This window comes from Miscanthus floridulus, chromosome 9, assembly GCF_019320115.1.
Source record: "Miscanthus floridulus cultivar M001 chromosome 9, ASM1932011v1, whole genome shotgun sequence".
NCBI classification, from domain to species: Eukaryota; Viridiplantae; Streptophyta; class Magnoliopsida; order Poales; family Poaceae; genus Miscanthus; species Miscanthus floridulus.
The window spans coordinates 17,520,122-17,544,067 of NC_089588.1; the positions used below are offsets into that span (position 1 = coordinate 17,520,122).

At 44.6% G+C, this 23,946-nt stretch overlaps 1 protein-coding gene and 1 pseudogene across 1 annotated transcript; both read left to right on the plus strand.

Annotated features, from left to right (window-relative positions):
• The first annotated feature begins 7,470 nt into the window (after positions 1-7,470).
• LOC136479345 (receptor kinase-like protein Xa21) lies at positions 7,471-10,867 on the plus strand. Its single transcript, XM_066477239.1, has 3 exons — positions 7,471-7,502; positions 7,641-10,344; positions 10,470-10,867. The coding sequence occupies exons 1-3, from the start codon at positions 7,488-7,490 to the stop codon at positions 10,865-10,867; spliced, it is 3,117 nt and encodes a 1,038-aa protein (XP_066333336.1). The 5' UTR covers positions 7,471-7,487.
• Positions 10,868-12,943: 2,076 nt separating this feature from the next.
• LOC136481458 (receptor kinase-like protein Xa21) lies at positions 12,944-18,632 on the plus strand (annotated as a pseudogene).
• The last annotated feature ends 5,314 nt before the right edge of the window (positions 18,633-23,946 follow it).

The window sequence follows — 23,946 nt, forward strand, 5'->3', positions numbered from 1 at the left end:
AGCCGTCATCATCACGACGCACCTGAACACCGAGGAAGAAGTGCAGGGCACCAAGGTCCTTGATGGCAAAGGCCTAGCGCAGTTTGTTGATGACGTCGTGCAGCAAGGATGGTGTCGATGCAGTGAGGATAATGTCATCAACGTAGACAAGAAGGTACGCCGTTTGAGCGCCATGACTGTAGACGAACAGGGAGCTGTCGGAGCCTGTGGCAGCGAAGCCCATGCCACGAAGGTGAGTGCTGAGTCGCTGAAACCACGCCCTGGGTGCCTGCTTGAGTCCATAGAGGGACTTGATCAGCAGGCATACATGATCGGGCCGGGATGAGTCGATGAAGCCGGCGAGTTGGTGATAGTAGACGCGCTCGGTGAGATCGCCGTGCAAGAAGGCGTTCTTGACATCCAGTTGATTGACAGGCCATCGGCGTGTCGTTGCAAGGTGAAGCACTGTCCGGATGGTTGCTGGTTTAACCACCGGCGAGAACGTCTGGTGGAAGTCCAGGCCAGGGCGTTGAGAGAATCCACGCACGACCCACCGTGCCTTGCATCGCTCCAGTGTGCCGTCAGGGTTGAGCTTGTTCTTGAAAAGCCACTTCCCACTAATGACATTCGCATTTGGTGGCCGGGGCACAAGTGTCTAGGTACCGTTCGCCTGAAGTGCGTCGAACTCCGCCTGCATGGCTGCGAGCCACTCCGGATCGCGAAGAGCACCCCGAACCGAAGATGGCGGCGGCGTGATGGTGTCCATCATGACCACATTCGCATACTTGGGGTTAGGCAGTCGAATGCCGTCCCGGGCACACGTGATCATCGGGTGTTGACGAGCCGGTGGTGGCGATGGAGCCGTGGGTCCCGGTGTCGATGATGATGGCGACGCTGTGATGGGCACTGGTGTTGGCGTCGTAGGTGGAGCCGATGCCTCCATTGTGGGAGACGGAGGAGGGTCGTTCGACGCAGCGGGATGTTGTCGTGAAGGTGTGGCCGCGCGTCCGGGCAGTGGAGGATCGCCCGCTTGTTCTCCACGTGGAGGCGTTGGCACACAACGTCGCGACGTTCGTGTTCCAGTGGGGATCTAGATCACGTCGTCGATGCATGGCTGGCATTGGTGAGCTGCCGTCGTCGATGGTGTGGCATCCTGCGCAAAGGGAAAACATGTCTCGTCGAAATAGACGTGACGAGAGATTATAACCCACTTGGTCATTGGATTGTAGCATTTGTAGCCACGTTGATCGAGTGGGTATCCGAGGAAACTGCATCGTGCAGAACGTGGTGTGAGCTTATGTGGCGCGGTTGCAGCGGTGTTGGGATAGCAAAGGCAGCCAAAGATGCAGAGGTGGGCGTACTCTGGCGGTGCACCGAACAGGAGCTCGTAGGGCGTGGCGTGTGCACGAGGGCGACATGGTCGGCGATTAAGCAGGTATGTGGATGCTGCGAGCGCATCAGGCCAGAATGTAAGCGGTGCCGAGGCCTGAAACAGAAGGGTACGCAGGCCATCATTCTGCGTGCGTAGAACGCGTTCAGCATGCCCGTTTTGCTATGATGTGTATGGACATGTTAGGCGTAGAGCAATGCCGTGCGTGGCAAAGAATGCACGAGACGCCGAGTTATCAAACTCTTTGCCATTGTCCATTTGGAGACACATGATGGGAACCTGAAACTGCGTGCGCACAAATGCATGAAAGGAAATCAAGGTAGGGAGAACATCAGATTTGTGGCGCAACGGGAACGTCCAGGCATAATGAGAGTAATCATCCAAAATGACAAGATAGTATTGATAACCAGAATTGCTTAAAATTGGGGATGTCCAGACATCACAATGCAAAAGTTGGAATGGAAAAGCAGAAACATTATTGGAAGCACTAAATGGCAGGCGTACATGTTTGCCTAAGCGACACGCATGGCAAGTGTGATGGCTGGATTTGGTGTAGGAAAAGCCAATGGAATGGGACAGACGCTGGAGCGTATCCTGACCGGGGTGACCAAGGCGCGCATGCCAGATCGTGCTGTCGGTGGAGGCGAGGAGAGCTGTTGCAGGGCGCGCTGGAGTTGCTGCAAATGGTGCCGAGGAACCCTGGATGGGATAGAGATCTCCTGAGGAATCACATCGGAGGAGCGCCATCTTGGTACGGAGATCCTTAATGGAAAAACCCCAGGGATCAAATTCAACAGATACTGAATTATCACGGGTTAGAGCGCGCACTGAAATCAGATTCTTGACAATTTGAGGGGCAATTAAAACATTGCGAAGTTGTAAAGGAAAAGAGGAAGGAGTAGGGATGGAGGCATGGCCAGTGCATTGTGTGAGAAGAGACTGGTCGTTGCCAACAATAATATGACGGTGAATAGGAGTGGAGGGGACAGAACTGAGGATACCGGAGTTCGACGCCATGTGAGCCGTGGCACCCGTGTCGAGGAACCAGTCACCGCCGCCGCCACTATTGGTGTTGATGGACATGCCGTTCAGGGCGGAGTAGAGCCTGGCCGGCAGTTGGCCCTGAGTGGTGGCGTGGAAGGTGGGATCCTGAGACGACGGTGATGCGGAGAGTGCGGCCATGGCTTGTGGAGGGTGGACGCCGGGCTGGGAGCCGAGAACGCTGGGCCGCCAGGCGTTCATGGGCCACGCCTGCACAACGCCCTGCCACGGGTTGTAGGCCGTACTCCACGGCGGTGGTGGTGCGCCTACGTGCGGCGTGGGCTGGGCACCGGAGGAGGCGCTCTGGCCACCGGAGGTGTTCTGGCGGTTGCGGCCATCCGACGCCTTGCGCTTCTTGTGACGATCATTGGCACCAGTGGTGGGTGCCTGTGGTTGAGACGGGGACGGCGCGACGGGCTTGTTCGCAGGTGAAGTGGTGTCGGCCGCCATGAGCGTCGTCTGCGCCTCCATGTGCTGGGAGTGCCTCATGCGATGTTCCTCCTGCAGCAAATAGGATTTGGTGTAGAGGAATGTGGGCGGGGGAGACATGGTGGAGAGGACTGCAATGGCCTGACTAAACTTGTTGTTCAGGCCACGCAGAGTGTTGATGACGAGCGCCGGGTCGGAGACGGCGGCGCCGCAGTCGTAGAGGGTGTCGGCGAGGCGCTTGAGGCGGCCGCAGTACTCGCTGATGTTCATGTCGCCCTGGAACAGGCTGTGGAACTCCTGCTAAGCATAGACGGCGCGTTGCAGGCTGTTGTCGAGGAACTGGCTCGTGATCGCCGTCCACGCGGAGTAGGCAGTGGCGCGCGGCCGGTTGACGTCGTTCCAGATTTCCTTGGAGACGGTGGAGTAGAGCCAGGAGACAATGCAGGAGTCTACCTGGAGCCACTCCGGGTCATCGAACATGGCGGCGGCGGCGACGGTGCCGTCGATGTGGTTGACGAGGCCGAATTTCTGGAACGTGAGTTCGAAGAAATTGCGCCACTGCCGGAAGTTGCCGTCGTCGGAAGAGAGGACGACGGGAACGTGGTTGCGGATGTTGAGCAGCACAATCGTTGAGGCAGCTGGAGGAGCAGGGTCTGCTGGGCCGGCGAACGGGTTGGACGAGGAGGAACCCGACGGACTCGCCATGGCAGGAGCAGCGAGAGAGTTGGAGCAACGGAAGTGGTGTTGGATCAGGGGTAGACTGATACCATGTAAGAGACAAGAATGGGAGAGAATGCTCAATCGTATTCCATGACAGTGTATGAGTACATATACAAGTGCCAGAGCACTCGTGGCCGTAGGCTACTAACTGCTAACCTGAAGACTCGGATCAGCTGAAGAATCGGTCCCAAACGTGACCATGACCCTATACAACAAACTAACCAGCTGATCCTTATCTATCTATAGTATGCGGAGGAATAGGTCGTTGACACATATGTCAGTTTATCTACTTCCAAAGACTACTGTGTATCATTTAGACAAGATTAGGAGAACATTCTTTTGGCAAGGTGGTGGGATTAGAAAGAAATACCATTTGGTAAAATGGGAAATAATTTGCAAGAGTAAGAAAAAAGGAGGGTTAGGGATTAAAGACCTAAAAAGAATGAATATTAGTCTTTTGTGTAAACGGTGGTGGCGGTTGGAAAAAGAAGATGGCTTATGGCAACAAATTGTCAGATATAAGTATATGCATAACAAGTCAATTCATGATGTAAGTCATAAAATTAATGACTCACCCATGTGGGCTGAGCTTCTGAAAGTCAAAAATATTTATCTTCAAGGAAGGGGGGTTGTTACTAAAGATGGGACCATGACCAGATTCTGGCATGACCCTTGGGTTTTTGATGAACCTTTGGCCTTACACGCTCCTGTGTTGTTTACACTGTGTGAAAACAAGGAGATATCTGTCGCTCATGCTTTACATGAGTACCTATTCTATTTAGAAGATGGTTACATTATGAGCTTAGGATACAATGGGAGAAGATTTGGGAAAATGCAATTAGTTTTCAGTTAGATGATAACCATGATATTGTTGTTTGGAACCTGGGAAAAAATAAAAAGTTTTCTGTTAAATCTGTGTACAATGGGCTCACCAAAAATGAAAATGTTTTTTTTTTCATAAAAGGATCTGGAAAGGAAAGATCCCAGCAAAAATCAAGATTTTCTTATGGCTTATGTCGTGTGGAGCATTGTTAACTAGAGATAATATGCGAAAAAGAAATTGGCAAGGTGACCCAAACTGTGTTTTCTGTGACTGTATTGAAACTATTTCACATCTGTTTTTTCAATGTCCCGTAGCCAAAGTTGTTTGGTCCGTTATCACCAAATGTTTTGGGGCAAATAACATTCCAACCAATTTACAACAGTGCTGGAGTTGGTGTGAAGAGTGGTTTCCTTTTGGAAAAAAATATCATCCCTGAGGGATTGCGGCAATTTGTTAGGCAATTTGGAAGAGCCGCAATAAAGCACGCTTTGATAAAATAATCATAAAGAGTCCATTGGAGATACTGTGCCATGCTAGCGAGCTTACGATCTTTTGGGCAGGATTGTATGCTGAAATGGATCGTGACCAACTGATTGATGGGGCCAACTTGATGCTCAAGGTTGCCAAGGAGGTCCTGGCGAAGCAGACGGCGAGGCAAGTGAATCAGATGCTGCTCCAGGATGAACAGGATGGCGATACTAATGAGGGCTCGACGTGAGATGTTAAAGGGCAAAGGATATATTTCTCGTCGAAGGAGTGGTGCTCAACTTTTGTGTCTTTCTGTTTCAGGCTTTGGTAGACATAGGACCTTGCTAGCTTTTCTGTTCTTTTGTTCTGTAAGTTTCTGGCCGTTCTAACTGTTAGAGCGCGTTGCTGCTCTCTGGACTCTGGTGGTGGTGGTTTGCGCCTGTCTGTGCGCGTGGAACTGTTTTGGTGGTCGGCCTTCGTACTGTCTACAGGTCCAGTTAGGCTTGGGTGAAAATATGAAAACAAATGTAATATCGATGATATCCGTTCGTATCCGATCCGTTTTCATCCCTATCTGTAAGTCTGCACTTTGGGCGTTCGGTCAGACCGAACCGAACCGATCGGTTCCTCGGTTTTTATGAAACTTCAGTTACCAGAAAACGTGAACTGATCGGTTAGTTAGAAATCTCAAGACCAAGGAATTCGGTCTCGGGTAGTTCGGTTTCGGTCCCGGGCCTTGTTTAGATCCTATCAAAATTCTAAGTTTTTTCACTCTCTCTCCATCACATCAATTTTTGGACGCATGCATGGAGCATTAAATGTAGGTAAAAAAAATAACTAATTGCACAGTTTGGTTGTAAATCACGAGACGAATCTTTTGAGCCTAGTTAATCCATGATCGGACAATGTTTGTCAAATACAAACAAAACGTGCTACAGTGTCCAAATTACAAAAATTTGCAATCTAAACAAGGCCCCGGTCACGACCGAACTACCCGACCTTTTTTGTTTGCAGCAAATTCACACATTCAGAACAAACACAAAGAGGATAAAACCAGCACAAATCAACAAAAAAAATAGTAAAGCATGTATGTAGTCTCTGCATGAACGAATCACATTCAAGTCTGATTCAGAAATCACAGCATAGATCATCAAAAAAGAAGCACGAATTTCATCAGGCTTGATCTTGAAGGAGATCTGGCCATCATCGTCAAATCTGCCAGGGAGCCAGCGTCTCCTCGCCATCGCCATGACTGTCCGCGCCAAATCCGCCAGGGAGCCAGGGTTGGGCGGCCGTCGGTGGCTGCATAGGGAGTGCTGGACCGCCAGCAGCCAAGCATGGCAGCACCACTGCACCAGGAGACGAGGCAGGCAGAGAAGGGTAGCGAGCGCCGAGCGGAAGGTGGCTGTACCGCGCGTCCTCGCCTAGGGTGCGGTCGTGCGGTTGCGGTGCGGCAGACAGAAGGGGAAAGGCCGAGGGTGGGAGTGGCGGCGGCGTGGAGGATTGAGAGCCTGGGAGAGGGAGAGATGTAGGGGTCCTAGGGTTGCTAAATGTTGGGCCAGTGTTGGGCTCTGGGCTGCAAGGTGTTTAACAGGCCTTTTCTGTATTTCGCGTTGTTTGGTTACCCGAGTATAATGACTACGGTTAGTTTGGTTACTTCAAACCAAAGACCGAACTTAGGTATTTCGGTTCGGTTTTCGGTCATCGGTTAATTATGCCCAGGGTTAGTCTGAATGTTGTATTTCCGTTATTTCATAATGGGAATGAGATGTCTCGTGTGGAAAAAAAAAGTAGTAGAACAGAGGAAGCAAACTCGATTTACCAAAACCAAATTGGAAACGAAAACTCTGCACAATTTCTAGCATTTGCTCAGTGACATATATATTTCTGTAATCTGACCTAACCTAGACTTTTTAGATTTTTTTTTTCTAAACTCAACTTTTCAGAGTTAGATGTGGTCCACCGTTGTCTCTTATCGCTAGCCATTGCCATTTGGCACGCAGATCTCGAGTGAGGAATTATCAGTCCTGCCTTTGCTTGTTTTCTTTCTTAGCGCGAGTGTAATGTAACAGAAAGTTTAATCCTCAGGCCGGCACGAGACTGGCTTATAATTTGGACCGAGACTCTTTCTTGATATATATAGAGAGAATAAGATACAGATGCCATTTGTCTTTGAGGGGTAAAAAAGCCTCCCATGCAGGCCACTGTACAGTAGCTGACCTGCTTCCAGCTCATAATTAATGGTAAATGCCCCTTCGTGGACCCTAAACTTTGCCCAAAGTCCACTGTTTTGGGTTTGGTTCATCCTTTTTTAAGTAAATTTGACAGGGCTGCCCCGATCGAATAGGAGTGAGAAAATGTCAATAAAGCATGGCATATGAAATGTCCTCACGTAATGCCCTTCAACACTTGTTTCACCTATTGAATTGTGCAAGTGAAACTCACAGCCAGTATAAGAGAAGGCCTGGTGCTGCTGTGTTCCTCCAAATTTCTCAGAGAAGCCCTGTGTGTGTGTGGCTGCATAGGTGTGCGCTTCTTCGTCCCTTTCTCGAGTGTCTGCATATCACTTTCTTCAAGTTATTTTGATCTCAGTTGTGACTAAGCCTTCTATTGGAGCTGGGACTCCAGTCTGGCGTCATGAGCAGGCACTTGGTACACTTCAAATCTTGGTTTTTATTTTTTTTCTTATATTTCTTTATCTTTTATAAGCTCTACTCTTAGTTTTTTCTCCATGCAAAAAGCGAGCCTAGCTAAAACATATGAAATTTGTTGATATTCTTCTTGATGTAGTTAATAACGAAGACACTAACTGTGGCTGCTAAGCAAAACATGAAATTTGCCATGCTCATGCCATGGGCCACAATAATGTTGCTATTTTCCTGTGGAGCTGGAACCATCAACTGCACGACCCTCAACGGCAATGACACGGATTTCATCTCCCTCCTTGATTTCAAGCGCGCAATCATTAACGACCCAAAAGGGGCGTTGAGCTCATGGAACACCACCATCCACTTCTGCAGCTGGGAGGGCGTGGTGTGTAGCCAGACGCGTCCGGAGCGCGTTGTGAAGCTGAACCTGTCTGGACAGGCTTTGGATGGTCACATTTCTCCTTCCCTAGGGAACATGTCATATCTCATTTCTCTTGACCTCTCCAGGAACATGTTCTCTGGCCACATACCTCCTCATCTCGGCTATCTGCGCAAGCTCAAGTTTCTTGACCTGGGTAACAACTCGTTACAGGGAAACATTCCGGAGGCAGTCACAAATTGTTCTAGCTTGCTGGGGTTATACCTTGATGGAAACATGCTGACAGGAGAGATCCCCAAGAAACTAGCCCTCCTGTCCAAACTATCAGATTTGTGGCTTCAATCTAACAACCTCTCAGGGGCCATCCCACCCAACCTAGGTAACATCACAACCTTGGAGTACATATTTCTTAATTATAACCAGTTTCATGGAAGCATTCCTGAGGAGCTTGGCAAGTTATCCAATATGTCAAGCTTGTCGCTTGGTGCAAATATGCTATCAGGTAGAATCCCAGAAGCACTCTTTAATCTCTCCTTGCTACAACAATTGGCCTTGCCAGTGAATTTGCTACATGGTGCATTACCATCTTATATCGGAGACTTCCTCCCTAACCTCCAGTACCTATTGCTTGCGAACAACATGCTAGGAGATCACGTTCCGGATTCCCTAGGCAACGCGTCAGAGCTGCAGTTAATAGATTTGGGATATAACTTTGGCTTTACAGGCAAAATCCCTCCTTCTCTTGGTAAACTTCAGAAGCTCAGAAAGCTCTATCTATCTCATAACAATCTTAAAGCAGAAGATAGCCAAGGCTGGGAATTTCTAGATGCATTGACCAACTGCACTCTTCTAGAGCAACTTAGACTCGACGGAAATCAGCTACAGGGAGTACTGCCAAATTCTGTTGGTAACCTTTCCTCTAATCTTGAGTACCTTATGTTAGGTAGCAACATGCTGTACGCATCAGTCCCATCAAGCCTAGAAAACCTTCATAAGGTAACTTTATTAGACCTATCGCTCAACAGTTTTACCGGTCCCATTGATGGATGGATTGGAAATATGGTTAATTTAGAAGGTTTATTCCTTCACCGGAACACCTTCAGTGGGCACATTCCGGATTCCATTGGTAATTTTTCAAAGCTGTCGCAACTGTTTCTGACAGCTAACCAATTCCATGGTCCCATACCGTCAAGTTTAGGAAAACTTCAACAGCTCTCAATTTTAGACCTTGGTTATAACAATCTTCAAGGCAATATACCAAAAGATCTCATTGCAGCCACTGTTCTTCAATGTTCCTTATCGCACAACAATCTCGAAGGCCAAATACCTTATGTTGGTAATCTTCTACAGCTCAGCCATCTGGATCTTTCATCCAACAAGCTTACTGGGGAAATTCCACCTTCTCTTGGCACTTGCAAGCAATTACAAACTGTCATAATGGACTCCAACTTTCTCTCCGGAAGCATCCCCGCGTTTTTCGGCCAACTTGGTAGTTTGACCATGCTCAACCTTTCTTACAACAATTTCTCAGGCTCTATCCCAATTTCTCTAAGCAAACTACAGCTTCTTGCACAATTAGATCTGTCGCACAATCACCTTGATGGTGAAGTGCCAACAGAAGGGGTGTTCAAAAACACTACAGCCGTTTCACTTGAAGGCAATTGGGGCCTTTGTGGAGGTGTACTAGATCTGCATATGCCTCCATGCCCCAACCCTACGCAGAAAAGAATTGGATGGCGACACTATTTTGTAAGAATAGTGATCTCCATATTAGGCATTGTGTCCCTCACATTGCTGATATATTTTATCATTTCAAGAAAGAAGGTTCCAAGAGCACGGTTGTCGCCGTCTTTTTCTGGTGAGCAATTTCCTAAAGTTTCCTACAAGGATCTTGCTCAAGCCACAGAGAACTTTGCAGAGTCTAACTTGGTCGGGAGAGGAAGCCATGGTTCAGTGTACAAAGGGAGGCTAATAACTCCAGAACCCTTGGATGTGGCTGTCAAGGTTTTCGACCTTGCCATGGAAGGGACTGATAGGAGTTTTATATCAGAATGCCAAGCTCTGAGAAATATGCGGCACCGCAACCTTGTTCCAATTCTAACCGCATGCTCAACAATCGATAACATGGGAAACGATTTCAAAGCTCTAGTCTACAGGTTTATGCCCAATGGCAGTTTGGATACCTGGTTGCACTCACCTGGCTATGGAAACCTGGATCTGTCACAAAGATTGAAAATAATTGTTGATATAGCTGATGCACTGCAATATATACATCATGATTGTGAGACTCCCATTATTCACTGCGACTTGAAGCCCAGCAATATTCTTCTTGATGACGATATGGCTGCTCATTTAGCGGACTTTGGCATCGCAAGATTCTACCTCGAAACCAAATCACAGGCAGTGGGAGATTCGAGATCAACTGGCACAATAAATTTGAAGGGAACAATTGGGTACATTGCTCCAGGTAACAAAAAAGACATAAAGCTGTAATTTTTTTTGTGTGATTAGTGATTACAATATAAAGACGTAGTCATTTAGATCAACTATGTCATACTAAACTGTGCCCTTTTTTCTCGTATTGATGTTCAGAGTATGCCGGAGGCAGTTACCTTTCAACCTGGTGGGACGTGTACAGCTTTGGGGTTGTCCTGATGGAGATGTTGACAGGGAAAAGGCCAACTGATCCTCTCTTCTGCAATGGACTCAGCATCATCAGCTTCTGCAAGACAAGCTTTCCTCATCAGATACTGGGCATAGTCGATGCTCATCTCCTAGAAGAATACCAGAGGTGTGCTCGAGGAGCGAATCTGGCAGATGAAAACAGAGTCCGGTGCTTGGTGGCCCTGGTGAAAGTGGCACTTTCTTGCACTTGTGAGGCCCCTGCTGACCGAATGAACATGAGAGAAGCAGCTGCAGAATTGCACAAAATCAAAATGTCCCATTGTATTGGGGGTGGAAATGGAATGGTGAATGCGGAGTACGTATGATTTATTAGTTTGTCACCCTGGATGCAATATATATATGCGCTCGTGGTATTGCATCCCTATATGTTTATATTCTATATTATACGGTAAGTCACGTAGTAGTGGAATAAAAAAAGTAGTGAGTAGAATATCTGCCTGAGAAGAAATGCACTCTTTTTTTTGCGTAATAGAAGAAATGCACTCTGGCGATATGGAATCTTTAATATCATCACTCAATAGTCAGTACACACATGCCTGCGTTTTTTTAGAAGGAAGGTTTATTAAATTTTCAAGTGCAATACATCAAGTTGATATAAAGACTTGAAAATAAGTCTTCTGGCTTTTGCCTCAGAGACACAACTAACCCAACAATACAAAGACACATGCACGTATTTGTGACAATCAATTGAAGACCCATGTACCCAGGAGAAGATATTCTTGGCCCTCCCGCACTAAGATAGTGCTTGGTTTGGGGACTAGGTGGAATGGGATCGTTCTAATTCTGATTTTGGGGGCGGAATCATCCCAAGTTAGCATTTGGTTTGGTGTACCGAAGGGAACAGAGTCATCATTGTTTTCTATTTGGTTGAGTGAATCGAAGAGGTGGGATGATATCGTGTTTCTGACATCGTTAAGTAACAGCTAAACTATGGATCCCACTCGATTTCAACCTGCCCCACTTGTCATATAGTTATTTTCTTTCGTCACCCTTATCTTCTTTCCTCGTCTCCTCAAGTACTTCATTTGCCGGAGAGTAGAACGCTGCCGCGCCCTCTCCCAGCATCGACCGCCGGAGGTGGCCCTATCCACCATCGTCCCAGCTCTATCCGTCGAGTTCACCACTGCCCCTGCTGCGTCGATTCTGCCGACGCCTCTGCTCTGTCCGCCACAGCCGTCGCCACCACCCCCTGCTCCATTAAAACTGGAGTTTGTGGGTGCTCTTATAACTCCACCATTTTTCCTCAAACAGAGTGCGTGAAGCTAAAATTATTTGGCTAATAAACGTGGAGTGGAGTGAAAAATGTGGAGCAGAGCAGTACCAAACACCCCCTAGGTCTGAAGAATATACGCTGTTTAACCGCTTAGCTACTAATAGACAGTTCCCTTAGACGTACTCCTAACTTGCAGTCTTTCAGCATGGAAATGGACGGAAATCACTTTCAATTTGCCTAAACAACCGAGCTCTGTCACGTCGGCACCTGCATGCCAAGATCAACATGAAGATCGAACCGACGGATTCATGATAAACTGGCAACATCGGACTGACTTTCAATACCAAGCGGTGTTTAAATCCAGGGAATAAAATTTAGAGATGTCCAATCGGATGTCATATCGGGGTGTCACATGTGAGTGTTCGGATAGTAATAATAAAACAAATTATAGAAGTCCTCAGTGATGCGCGAGACGAATTTATTAAGCCTAATTATTCCGTCATTAGCACATGTTTACTGTAACACCACATTGTTAAATTATGGGCTAATTAGGCTTAAAAATTCGTCTCGCAAATTAGTCGCGATCTGTGCAATTAATTATTTTTTAGTCTATATTTAATACTCCATGCATGTGTCTAAACATTCGATGTGATAGAAAATAAACTTTAGAAGAAGAAACTAAACATCCGATATACTAGAGAGTAAATTTTAGAGACGAGGCCTAAAGATATTTGGCCAAGTTTGTGCTTACCTTACCTGTCCGGCTGTGAGGCTGTCCTTCAGCAAAATCTGGGAATGGTTACGAGGATGTAGCCCATCATCACAATGTCCACTCGTATCAGCGAAAGAGACTGCAATCATTTTGTGTATGGTGCCTCGCTAGCCTAGCTGGACGAAACGTCTGCCTCAGACTCAAATCAGTGAGAAAAATGGCAACAATTTTCGATTCAAATATCTGCGAGAAAAGTGAAAAGCGATGACAAATTGGGCAATAATGTGAAACTACGACCAGTATCATCATGGTTTGATGGCCATCGGCCCACAGGTGAACACCTCCTACTGGGCCCAAAGGGTAGTATGGGCTGAACAAAGTATCGGCCCGCATGCGTAAGCAGTAGGCTAGGCTCACTCAGTTCTCCTCCTAGTCTCGTGCGAATGTCCATACCAACCTAAGCCCAACAATCGCTTCGGCGGCGAGGGCAGGCGCGGCGCGCCGCGGCGGATGGTGGTGCTACAAGCGCCGCGGCGGCGGCGGCGGTGGCGGAGATACAGAGGGACCGGCGCCCCGACCGGGTACGCGAAGGGCGGCGGATCGAAGCTGCCTCCAACGCCGGGTGGTTGGCGCCCCACGCCTGTAAGTCTATCAATTTGAGCTGATTCGTTTGCCTCTTTGCAATTACGCTTGCACATTTGTTACTTAGGGCATGTTTGGTTCATTCCCCTCCTACTAAAATTCCCGTCACATCGAATGTTTGACACATGTATAGAGTATTAAATATAGACTAATTACGAAACTAATTGCACAACTTACGACTAATTTGCGAGACGAATCTTTTAAGCCTAATTTGTCCATGATTTGACAACGTGGTGCTACAGTAAACATGTGCTAATGATAGATTAATTAGGCTTAAAAAATTCGTCTCGGAAATTAGCCTCCATCTATGTAATTAGTTTTGTAATTAATTTATATTTAATGCTCCTTATTAGCCTCTAAATATTTGATGTGATATAAATTTTAGGAGCGACTAGAGAACCAAACACCCCCTTAATTCAGTTGTCACTTTGGTTCTCTTTACTGTATCTACCCCTTACAAATGCCACCATGGCACCATTAAGATTTTAGGCTCCTACTATGACAAAACTATAGATCAAATCAAATTCTAGTGCTACTTTCTACGACTCGGAGGTACCAACTAAGAACTGCATCTGCACGAAGTTATGAGAAGCAACAGCTAGGGAATTAAAAGAACAGAGCTGATAAGTAGAACAGAGGAAGCAAACTCGATCTACCGAAACCACAGTGGAAACAAAAACTCTGCATAATTTCTAGCATTTGCTCAGTGACGTATATATTTTGTAACCTGACCACCTAACCTAGACTTTTTAGCGTTTTTTTTTCTTCTAAACTCAACTTTTCAGAGTTGGATGTGGTCCACCGTTGTTTCTTATCGCTAGCGATAGCCATTTGGCACGCACATCTCGAGTGAGGAATTATCAGTCCTGCCTCTGCTTGTTTTCTTTCTTAGTGCGAGTGTAATGTAACAGAAAATTTTAACACTCAGCCCGGCACGAGACTGGCTTATAATTTGGACCAAAACTCTTTTTTCTTAATAATATATAGATAGAATAAGATACACATGCCATTTGTCTTTGAGGGGTAAAACAAATCCTCCCATGCAGGCCGCTGGCCAACTCAATAGCTGACCTGCTTCCTCATAATTAATGGTAAATGTTCCTTCGTGGACCCAAAACTTTGACCGAAGTCCACATTTCGGGTTTGGTTCGTAATTTTTTTCCAGTAAAGTTGAAAAGGCTGCCGACCGAATAAGAGTGAGAAAATATCAATAAAGCATGACAGATTAAATGTCCTGACGCAATGCCCTTCAACACTTGTTTACACCTATTGAATTGTGCAAGTGAAACTCACATCCAGTATAAGAGAAGGCCTAGTGTTGCTGTGTTCCTCCAAGTTTCTCAGAGAAGTCCTGTGAGTGTGGCTGCATGGCTGTACACTTCGTCTCTTTCTCGAGTGCCTGCTTATCTTAGACTTTCTTCAGGTTATTTTGATCTCGGTTGTGACTAAGCCTTCTATTTGAGACGGGACTCCAGTCTGGCGTCATGAGCAGGCACTTGGTACACTTCGAATCTTGGTTTTCATTTTTTGTCTTATATTTCTTTATCTTAGTTTTTCTTCTTGCAAAAGCGAGCCTAGCTAATGCGTATGTAATTTATTGGTGTTTTTCTTTATGTAGTTAATAACGAAGACCGTAACTATGGCTGATAAGCAAAACATGAAATTTGCCATGTTCATGCCATGGGCCACAATAATGTTGCTATTTTCCTGTGGAGTAGGAACTATCAACTGCACGACCCTCAATGGGAATGACATGGATTTCATCTCCCTCCTTGACTTCAAGCGCGCAATCATTAACGATCCGCTCATGGAACACCAGCATCCACTTCTGCAGCTGGGAGGGCGTCACGTGTAGCCAGACGCGTCCGGAGCGCATACTGGCACTGAACCTGTCCGGGCAGGCTTTGGAGGGTCACATTTCTCCTTCCTTAGGGAACATGTCATATCTCATTTACCTTGACCTCTCCATGAACATGTTCTCTGGCCACATACCTCCTCATCTTGGTTATCTGCACAAGCTCAAGTTTCTTGACCTGGGTAACAACTCGTTACAGGGAAACATTCCAGAGGCAGTCACAAATTGTTCCAGCTTGCTGGGGTTATACCTTGGAGGAAACTTGCTGGTCGGACAGATTCCCAAGAAACTAGCCCTCCTGTCCAAACTATTATATTTGTGGCTTCACTCTAACAACTTGTCAGGGGCCATCCCACCTGACCTAGGTAACATCACAACCTTAGAGTACGTCTATCTTGATGCTAACCAGCTCCATGGAAGCATTCCAGAGGAGCTTGGCAAGTTATCCAATATGTCAGAATTGTCGCTTGTTGCAAATATGCTGTCAGGTAGAATCCCGGAAGCACTCTTTAATCTCTCCTTGCTACAACAACTGGCCATGCCACATTTAATATGCTACATGGTCCATTGCCATCTAAATTCAGGGATTTCCTCCCTAACCTGCAACTCCTTTACTTGGTTGGTAACCGCCCTGTTCGTTTGGGCTTATTTGGCTTATAAGCCATGGCTGAAAGTACTGTTGGCTGGTTTGGTGTGAGAGAAAAATACTGTTCGTTGGCTGATAAGCCATGACTTATAAGCCAAATACGACCAAGCGAACAGGGCGAACATGCTGGGAGGTCGCATCCCGGATTTACTAGGCAACGCATCAGAGCTGCAGTCAATAGATTTGGGATATAACTTTGGCTTTACAGGCAAAATTCCTCCTTCTCTTGGTAAACTTCGGAAGCTCAGAACGCTATTTCTCCATAAGAACAATCTTAATCAATTGATAGCCAAAGCTGGGAATTTCTGGATGCGTTGACCAACTGCACTCTTCTAGAGCAGCTTGCACTCACTGGAAATCAGCTACAGGGAGTACTGCCAAATTCAGTTGGTAACCTTTCTTCCAGTCTTGACTACCTCTCGCTTGCATCCAACATGCTATATGGATTAGTCCCGACAAGCATAGGAAACATTCATAAACTAACTACATTAAAACTATTGCTCAACAGTTTTACAGGTCCCATTAATGGATGGATTGGAAATATGGTCAATTTACAAGGTTTATACCTTCACCATAACAATTTTAGTGGGCACATTCCCAATTCCATTGGTAACTTTTCAAAGCTGTTACATCTGACTCTAGAAGCTAACAATTTCCATGGTCCCATACCAAGTTTAGGGAAACTTCAACTACTCTCAATTTTAGACCTCAGTTATAACAATCTCGAAGGCAATATACCAAAAGATCTCATTGCAATCTCAGTTGTTCAATGTACATAAAAAAACTCGACCTGCGAGGGGCAAGCCGCCCCCCGGGCATTATACGTAAGAAGAAGGCCTTCTCACACAGGCCGAGAAAACCCCCGAACCCCGGCCCCGGCCCGACACTGGGAGACATAACCCGTGAGATGGGCCGTCTCCTTTAAACCAGTGCTTTGGCACCCGGGACCGGCGAGGGGATTTTTTTAACCCCCAGCCTAAAATTCACTCCCACTGGGAGTCGAACTCAGGACCTGGAGGGTGCCGCCGGAGTGACTAGCATATCTCAGTTAACCAACTGGACTAGCCATCCTTTGGCTGTTCAATGTACATTATCCCACAACAATCTCAAAGGCCGAATACCTTATGTTGGTAATCATCTACAGCTCAGCTATCTGGATCTTTCATCCAACAAGCTTACTGGGGAAATTCCACCTTCTCTGGGCAGTTGCCAATAATTACAAACTGTCATATTGGACTCAAAACTTTCTCTCCGGAAGCATCCCCGCATTTTTCGGCCAACTCGGCAGTTTGACCATGCTCAACCTTTCTCACAACAATTTCTCAGGCTCTATCCCAATTTCTCTAAGCAAACTACAGCTTCTTACACAATTAGATCTGTCGCACAATCACCTTGACGGTGAAGCGCCAACAGAACGGGTATTCACAAACACTACAGCCATTTCACTTCATGACAATTGGCAGCTTTGTGGAGGTGTACTAGAACTGCATATGCCTCCATGCCCTAACCCTATGCAGAAACGAATTGGATGGCGACACTATTTTGTAATAATAACGATCCCCATAATAGGCATTGTGTCCCTTACGTTGGTGATATATTTTATCATCTCAAGAAAGAAGGTGCCAAGAGCACGGTTGTCACCGTCTTTTTCTGGTGAGAAATTTCCTAAAGTTTCCTACAAGGATCTTGCTCTAGCCACAGAGAATTTTGCAGAGTCTAACTTGCTCGGGAGAGGAAGCCATGGTTCAGTGTACAGTGGTAGGCTAATAACTCCGGAACCCATGGTTGTGGCTGTGAAGGTTTTCGACCTTGCCATGGAAGGGACTGATCAGAGTTTCATATCAGAATGCCAAGCTCTGAGAAATATGCGGCACCGCAACCTTGTTCCTATTCTTACCGCATGCTCAACAATCGATAACATGGGAAATGATTTCAAAGCTCTAGTCTACAGGTTCATGCCCAACGGCAGTTTGGATACTTGGTTGTACTCACATGGCTATGGAAACCTGGATCTGTCACAAAGATTGAAAATAATTATTGATATAGCTGATGCACTGCAATACATACATCATGATTGTGAGACTCCAATTATTCACTGTGACTTGAAGCCCAGCAATATTCTTCTTGACGACAATATGGTTGCTCATTTAGCGGACTTCAGCATCGCAAGGTTCTACCTCGAAACCAGATCACTGACAGTTGGAGATTCCAGATCAATTGGGACAATAAATCTAAAGGGGACAATCGGGTACATTGCTCCAGGTAACAAAAAGACATAAAGCTGTAACTTTCTTTGTGATATACACCTGCAGTCATTTAGATGAACTACGTCATGCTAAACTGTGCCTTTTTTTCTCGTAATGATATTCAGAGTATGCTGGAGGCAGTTACCTATCAACTTGTGGAGACGTGTACAGCTTCGGGGTAGTCCTAATGGAGATGTTGACGGGGAAAAGGCCAACTGATCCTCTCTTCTGCAATGGACTCAGCATCATCAACTTCTGCAAGACAAGCTTTCCTGATCAGATACTTGGCATAGTTCGATGCTCATCTCCTAGAAGAATACCAGGAGTGTGCTCGAGGAGCAAATCCGGGAAACGAAAACAGAGTCCTCAGGTGCTTGTTGGCCCTGGTGAAAGTGGCTTTTTCTTGCACATGCGAGGCCCCTGCTGATCGAATGAACATGCGAGAAGCAGCTGCGGAATTGCACGAAATCAAAATGGCCCATTGGTGATGCTTCTATGATCGAGCCGCTTAGGTTTCGCTTGCTGAGATGTACTTGCAAAATATTTGTGTCGTAAGTCAAGCCCTGTGTTTTTGAGGCACTCCGTGGGATGGTAATCGCCATCCTCATCTTGGATTTTGCTTAATGAAAATGTGCCTAGACGTCGTGAAAAAAATGTCCCATTGTATTGGATTTTGGGGTGGAATGGTGGATGCGAAGTACTAGATATGATTCATTAGTTTGGCACACTGGATGTTAGTATGTACTTTCTCTATTCCAAATTATAACTGTTTTGACTTTTCTAGATATATTGTTGTTACTATACATCTAGACATAATATATCTAGGTACATAACAAAAATTATATATCTAGAAATGCTGAATCGTCTTATAATTTGGAATGGAGGGGCCCAAAGCATTATAGGTGAGGAGATCACTAAAGAATCTTTTGAATATCAGAAGCAATAGAGATGGTTCTTTTGGGTCTGAAAATGTTCAAACTTATACTTCCAAGGTAATGAAATTCTGATGATTTTGATCCTTTAAGAAATTGCTTACTGAAACTGAAATCGACCAATCTGCTTTGTTATTAGATAATAAGGAACATATTTTGAGCCAACGCCTACAAATAATCGAAAAATTATATATCTAGAAATGCCGAAACATCTTATAATTTGGAATGGAGGGGTATATTATACGGCAATGTATATAATTGGGCCGAGAAGATCACGTGATTGGAGGCCATGTTCTAAAAGCAACCCAACAAGCTCGTAGCTGGGCCCAGTTCTAAAAGCAACCCAACATGCACATATGGGCCAGAAACGGCATTTTTGCTAGTGAAGAATCGCTCCACATACATAGGATAGGCCTAGTCAACTACCTACTCTCGTGCTAATACCCAACCAGCCCAACCCACCTAGCCCGACCAAGCCCAAGGACAACAATCACTTTGCCTTGGAGCCACAGTAGCCAAGAGTGATGCGAGGGCACCAGCCCACTTTTATTGTAGTTACTGGCTTATTCAGTTGCCACTTTGCAATTACTAGAGTATACTTGTGTGATTAACATTTTTGCCTGATTAATTCAGTTGTCACTTTGGTTCCCTCTTCGCTTCACTGTGTCTACCCCTTACAAAATCCACCATTTTGTTATCAGACTACACGTCACTACGATATAACACAACTATGGGTCAAAACTTTGTAGTACGCATCCCAACTCGATAGCCCTTTTTACCATTGCGGTCACTACGGAGGTAGGAAATGGAAACAACACTCTTGTTTGGACTGATCGTTGGCTACACAGTTGCTCAATTGAAAACCTTGCGCCAACGGTCTTTGCATGTGTCCCTCCAAGAATATGCAAGACCTGGACGGTGGCTGAGGCTCTCAACAATGGGGAATGGCCGAGGGACATCCAAGGAGGCTTGTCTTTTGTTTTGTATTAGAGAATTCCTACAGTTATGGGACTGCCTCAAAGAAATTGTTTTGACTGATCAAGAGGATCGTCATATTTGGAGGCTAGATGCTAGCGAATGTTACTCCAAATCTGCCTATAAAGCCTATTTCTTTGGTGTCGTGACCTTCGAGCCTTGGCGTCGATTATGGAAGACCTGGGCCCCAGCTAAATGCAAAATGTTTTTGTGGTTGGCAATCCGAAACATATGTTGGACAACAGAGACAACAGATAGTCTTGCTAAGAAGGGCCTCTCTCATCCGGATAAATGCCCTCTATGTGATCGAGAAGATGAGACGATACAACACCTATTAACAACGTGCGTGGTGTCAAGACAAGTGTGGTTCAGATTGCTCCATCCGTTGGAGCTAACAGATTTAGCCCCCCGACAAAATGAAAGGAGCATTGCAGATTGGTGGCGCAAGACGATGAGAAAAGTTAAAAAGGAGCACAAAAAAGGAGTGAACACTAATTATTCTCGGCGCCTGGACTATTTGGAAACATAAAAATGCTGGTGTGTTTGAGGGGGCTTCTCCTTCGGTTAACACAATTTTGTGTGAATTGAAGGATGACCACGCCTTATGGTGCATGGCTGGTGCCAAGAAACTGCAGGGGTTAGGACTTACTTTTGCAATCTAGGACAGTTGAGTCGTGTGTGTTAGCTACGTGGAAAAGTGTTGAGTCTGTGTAATTGCCTCACTCATATTTGGTCCCCATATGAGTGAGGATCATGTTAAGGACCACCCTTTCTCTTTAATACAATGAAACACAGCTCTCCTGCGTTTTCAAAAAAAAAATGCATGGCTGTACAATTTATACACCACTGTTTGCAAAGTGATTTGTTTAGTTTAATTTCGAATCAAGTTCGTATAATCCATACATGGTTCTTAAAATAATGATAATCAATTCCACATGTGTGTATTGATGTGATTGGTGCATATATGTACTACGAAAATATACTCCATAATTAATTCAATGGTTCTTATTTTGTATCATAAGTGTTAATATTTTTTTTTTTGTATAACTTTGACTTTTTGAAAAATGAGAAAAGCATATCCTTTTTAGGAAAGAGGGAGTATCAATCAGGATGTGCATGTCCAAGCATTTCATTTCCACCTCTCAATCATCATATATGTCAAATCTTAATTATCACGGTAACAATAGTAAATAAAATAACCAAACCGATATGTGTACGGTCGGTGAGCATCGCAGAATATGCAGGTTATACATGCATGAGCACTAAACAAATCCTATTGCATCAGCCTTGCACTATCTATGTCAAATTAAATGCACGCCGTTTTCTAACGAGGACGGAAAGTTTACATGCTTACGGTGCTCTTAGGCATGCCTTATTTGGAAGTTTTCAGCAGAAGGAATGACCTAATCCTCATGTCATGCGTGCATACTGCATACAGAAGCTCACACTTCATGTTTCAGTTCAGCTCCGACCATGCATGTTGCTTAAAGATGTACTCAACACTAATTCTAATCATGGAAACTACTAATTAATCTAATCGAATCCAACCAGCACCACTTAGCTTGACAATTGATATATAGATAGAGAGGCTAAACGAGCTACTACAAATCATGCAAATGAGGTTTCAACAACCTTCTGTACCAAATGTACATGTACATGCATCCAAACTTTTCCTTATTCTTTTAGGCATGGTAGAAAATGCGACAAGGCATAAATTTTTCCATCAGTGGCAGCTCGGTTCACGCATCACCTAATCCAATCATATACATTTTCCCTTTTTGGGGGGCCATTATATATAAACTCTCTTGTTCAATGTCTTGTGCACATTTTCATGCTAATCATTGGAAGGCAAATAGTGGATGAGGACTAGAGGAAAGGAAATAAAAAGGCCTGATAGGAACGGCATGGATTAATTAGTGAAGTACTTTATTTTGTTCAAATATAAAACGAAAGGGACATCTGTTCTGCTTCCAGCTAACCCTCTCCCCTAATTAAAAAGGGTTCTATGTCTGGTGGTGAATTGGTGATCACTGACAAGGGATCATGGTAGGATAACACTTACTCCCTCTATCCCAAAATAGAAGTCATTCTCGTTTCCCGAGAAATCACTACCGAAGACCGGCTCTTTGCCGAGTGCCAAGTGGTTTGCCGAGTGTTCTTTTTCGAGCACTCAGCAAAGACGCCTTTTGCCGAGTGTTTTTTTTGACACTCGGCAAAGAAGCTCTTTACCGAGTGTTTTTTTTGACACTCACTCGGTAAAGAGCTTCTTTGCCGAGTGTCAAAAAAAACACTCGGCAAAAGGCGCCCTTTGCCGAGTGTTTTTTTTACACTCGGCAAAGAAAATTTCAAAGCACATTTTGAAGTAGTAAATTAATTCAAATGAAAAAGTTTTCAACTACAAAGTTGTATAACTCATCAAGATGTACAATGTTTGTTTTGGTCTTTTCTTCATATGACAAAGTGAAAGTAAATTTGTTCAAAAATCTAACATATCTCTCTTGTAGTTTATGAAACTACAAGAGAGATATATAAGATTTGTGAACAATGTTAGAACGACCATGTCAGATGAATAGATGACTAAACAATCAAAATAAACTTTATATATCTTGAAAAGTTATGAAACTTTGTAATTGGCAACTTTTTTATTTGAAATCATCTTGTCATGCAAAACTGTGTTTGAATTTCAAAAATTTAAAATTCGAACTTTTCAAACGACCTCGGATGGAAAAACAACCAAAATAAACTCTGTAGATCTCGAAAAGTTATGAAACATTGTAGTTGGCAACTTTTTGATTTGAAATCATCTTGTCATGCAAAACTGTGTTTGAATTTCAAAAATTTTAAATTCGAACTTTTCAAACGACCTCGGATGGAAAAACAACCAAAATAAACTCTGTAGATCTCGAAAAGTTATGAAACATTGTAGTTGGCAACTTTTTGATTTGAAATCATCTTGTCATGCAAAACTGCGTTTGAATTTCAAAATTTTGAAATTCAAATTTTGTAAACGATCTTGGATGGAAAAACTTCCTAAACTAAAAGTGTAGATCTCGAAAAGTTATGAAACTTTGTAGTTTACAACTTTTTTATTTGAATTCGTTTAGGGCCTCAAACAAGCATTTTACACTCGGTTTAGTATAATATGTTGGGAACTAAAACGGAATTCAAACACAAGTGACAGTGTGGTGTAGTGGTAGAGGAGATTCGCGTGCAGGGGAAGGTCGTGGGTTCGAATCCCGTCGGCCACGTTGCTGCGAAATTTACACGAAAAATGCCGGAGATGGGCGGGAGTTGGCTGATGGGGGCCTCCACCGATTAAAAAAAATCCATTTTTTCCATTTTTTCCCATTTTTTCGGGTTTTTTTTCGGTTCCAACTTTGCCGAGTGCCCGACAAAAAACACTCGGCAAAGACACCTTTGTCGACCCATTTTTTACCGAGTGTCCTTTGCCGAGTGCAGCACTCGGCAAAGCCTTTGCCGAGTGCAAATTGGGCTTTGCCGAGTGGCCCTGGCACTTGGCAAAGCCACTGAGTCCGGTAGTGAATCAGTTTTTTTTTAACTTTGACCAATTATATATAAAAAATATTAATATTTATAATATATAATAATTAGTATCATTAGATAGATTATTGAATATACTTTCATAATAAACTTATTTGGAGATATAAATGTTGCACGTATTTTCTACAAATCTAGTCAAAGTTGAGAAAGTTTGACCTGCACACATCCCATAACGACTTCTATTATGCCAAATTTTTATCTCCTTTGTGCACATCTGATGTGGAATCGCACAGCAGTGGAGTTGTTGTATGCTTTCATTACTGTAAACTTAGTATACCTCAGTTGAGTAAATGTGACTAGTCCTTTTCCAAAAAAAGAAAGAAAGAAAGAAAGTAATTAATATGACCAATAGCTCGGGGGTGACTTTAGGAACCCACTGTGAAGTTTCTGATTGACACTTTTGAAGAATCACCCAAGGCATAAGTGTTGCTTTCAATTGCTGTTTAATTATTTGTGTGTGTGTGTGAAGATGTTGAACCATATACGGATTATTTAACCACGGTACAACACGTCAATGAATAGACTTAACAAAGGACTTAAGATTTTAATGTGCCAGCTCAAGCGATTTGGATAGGGATATTATTGGATTGGTGTGGGGTTAG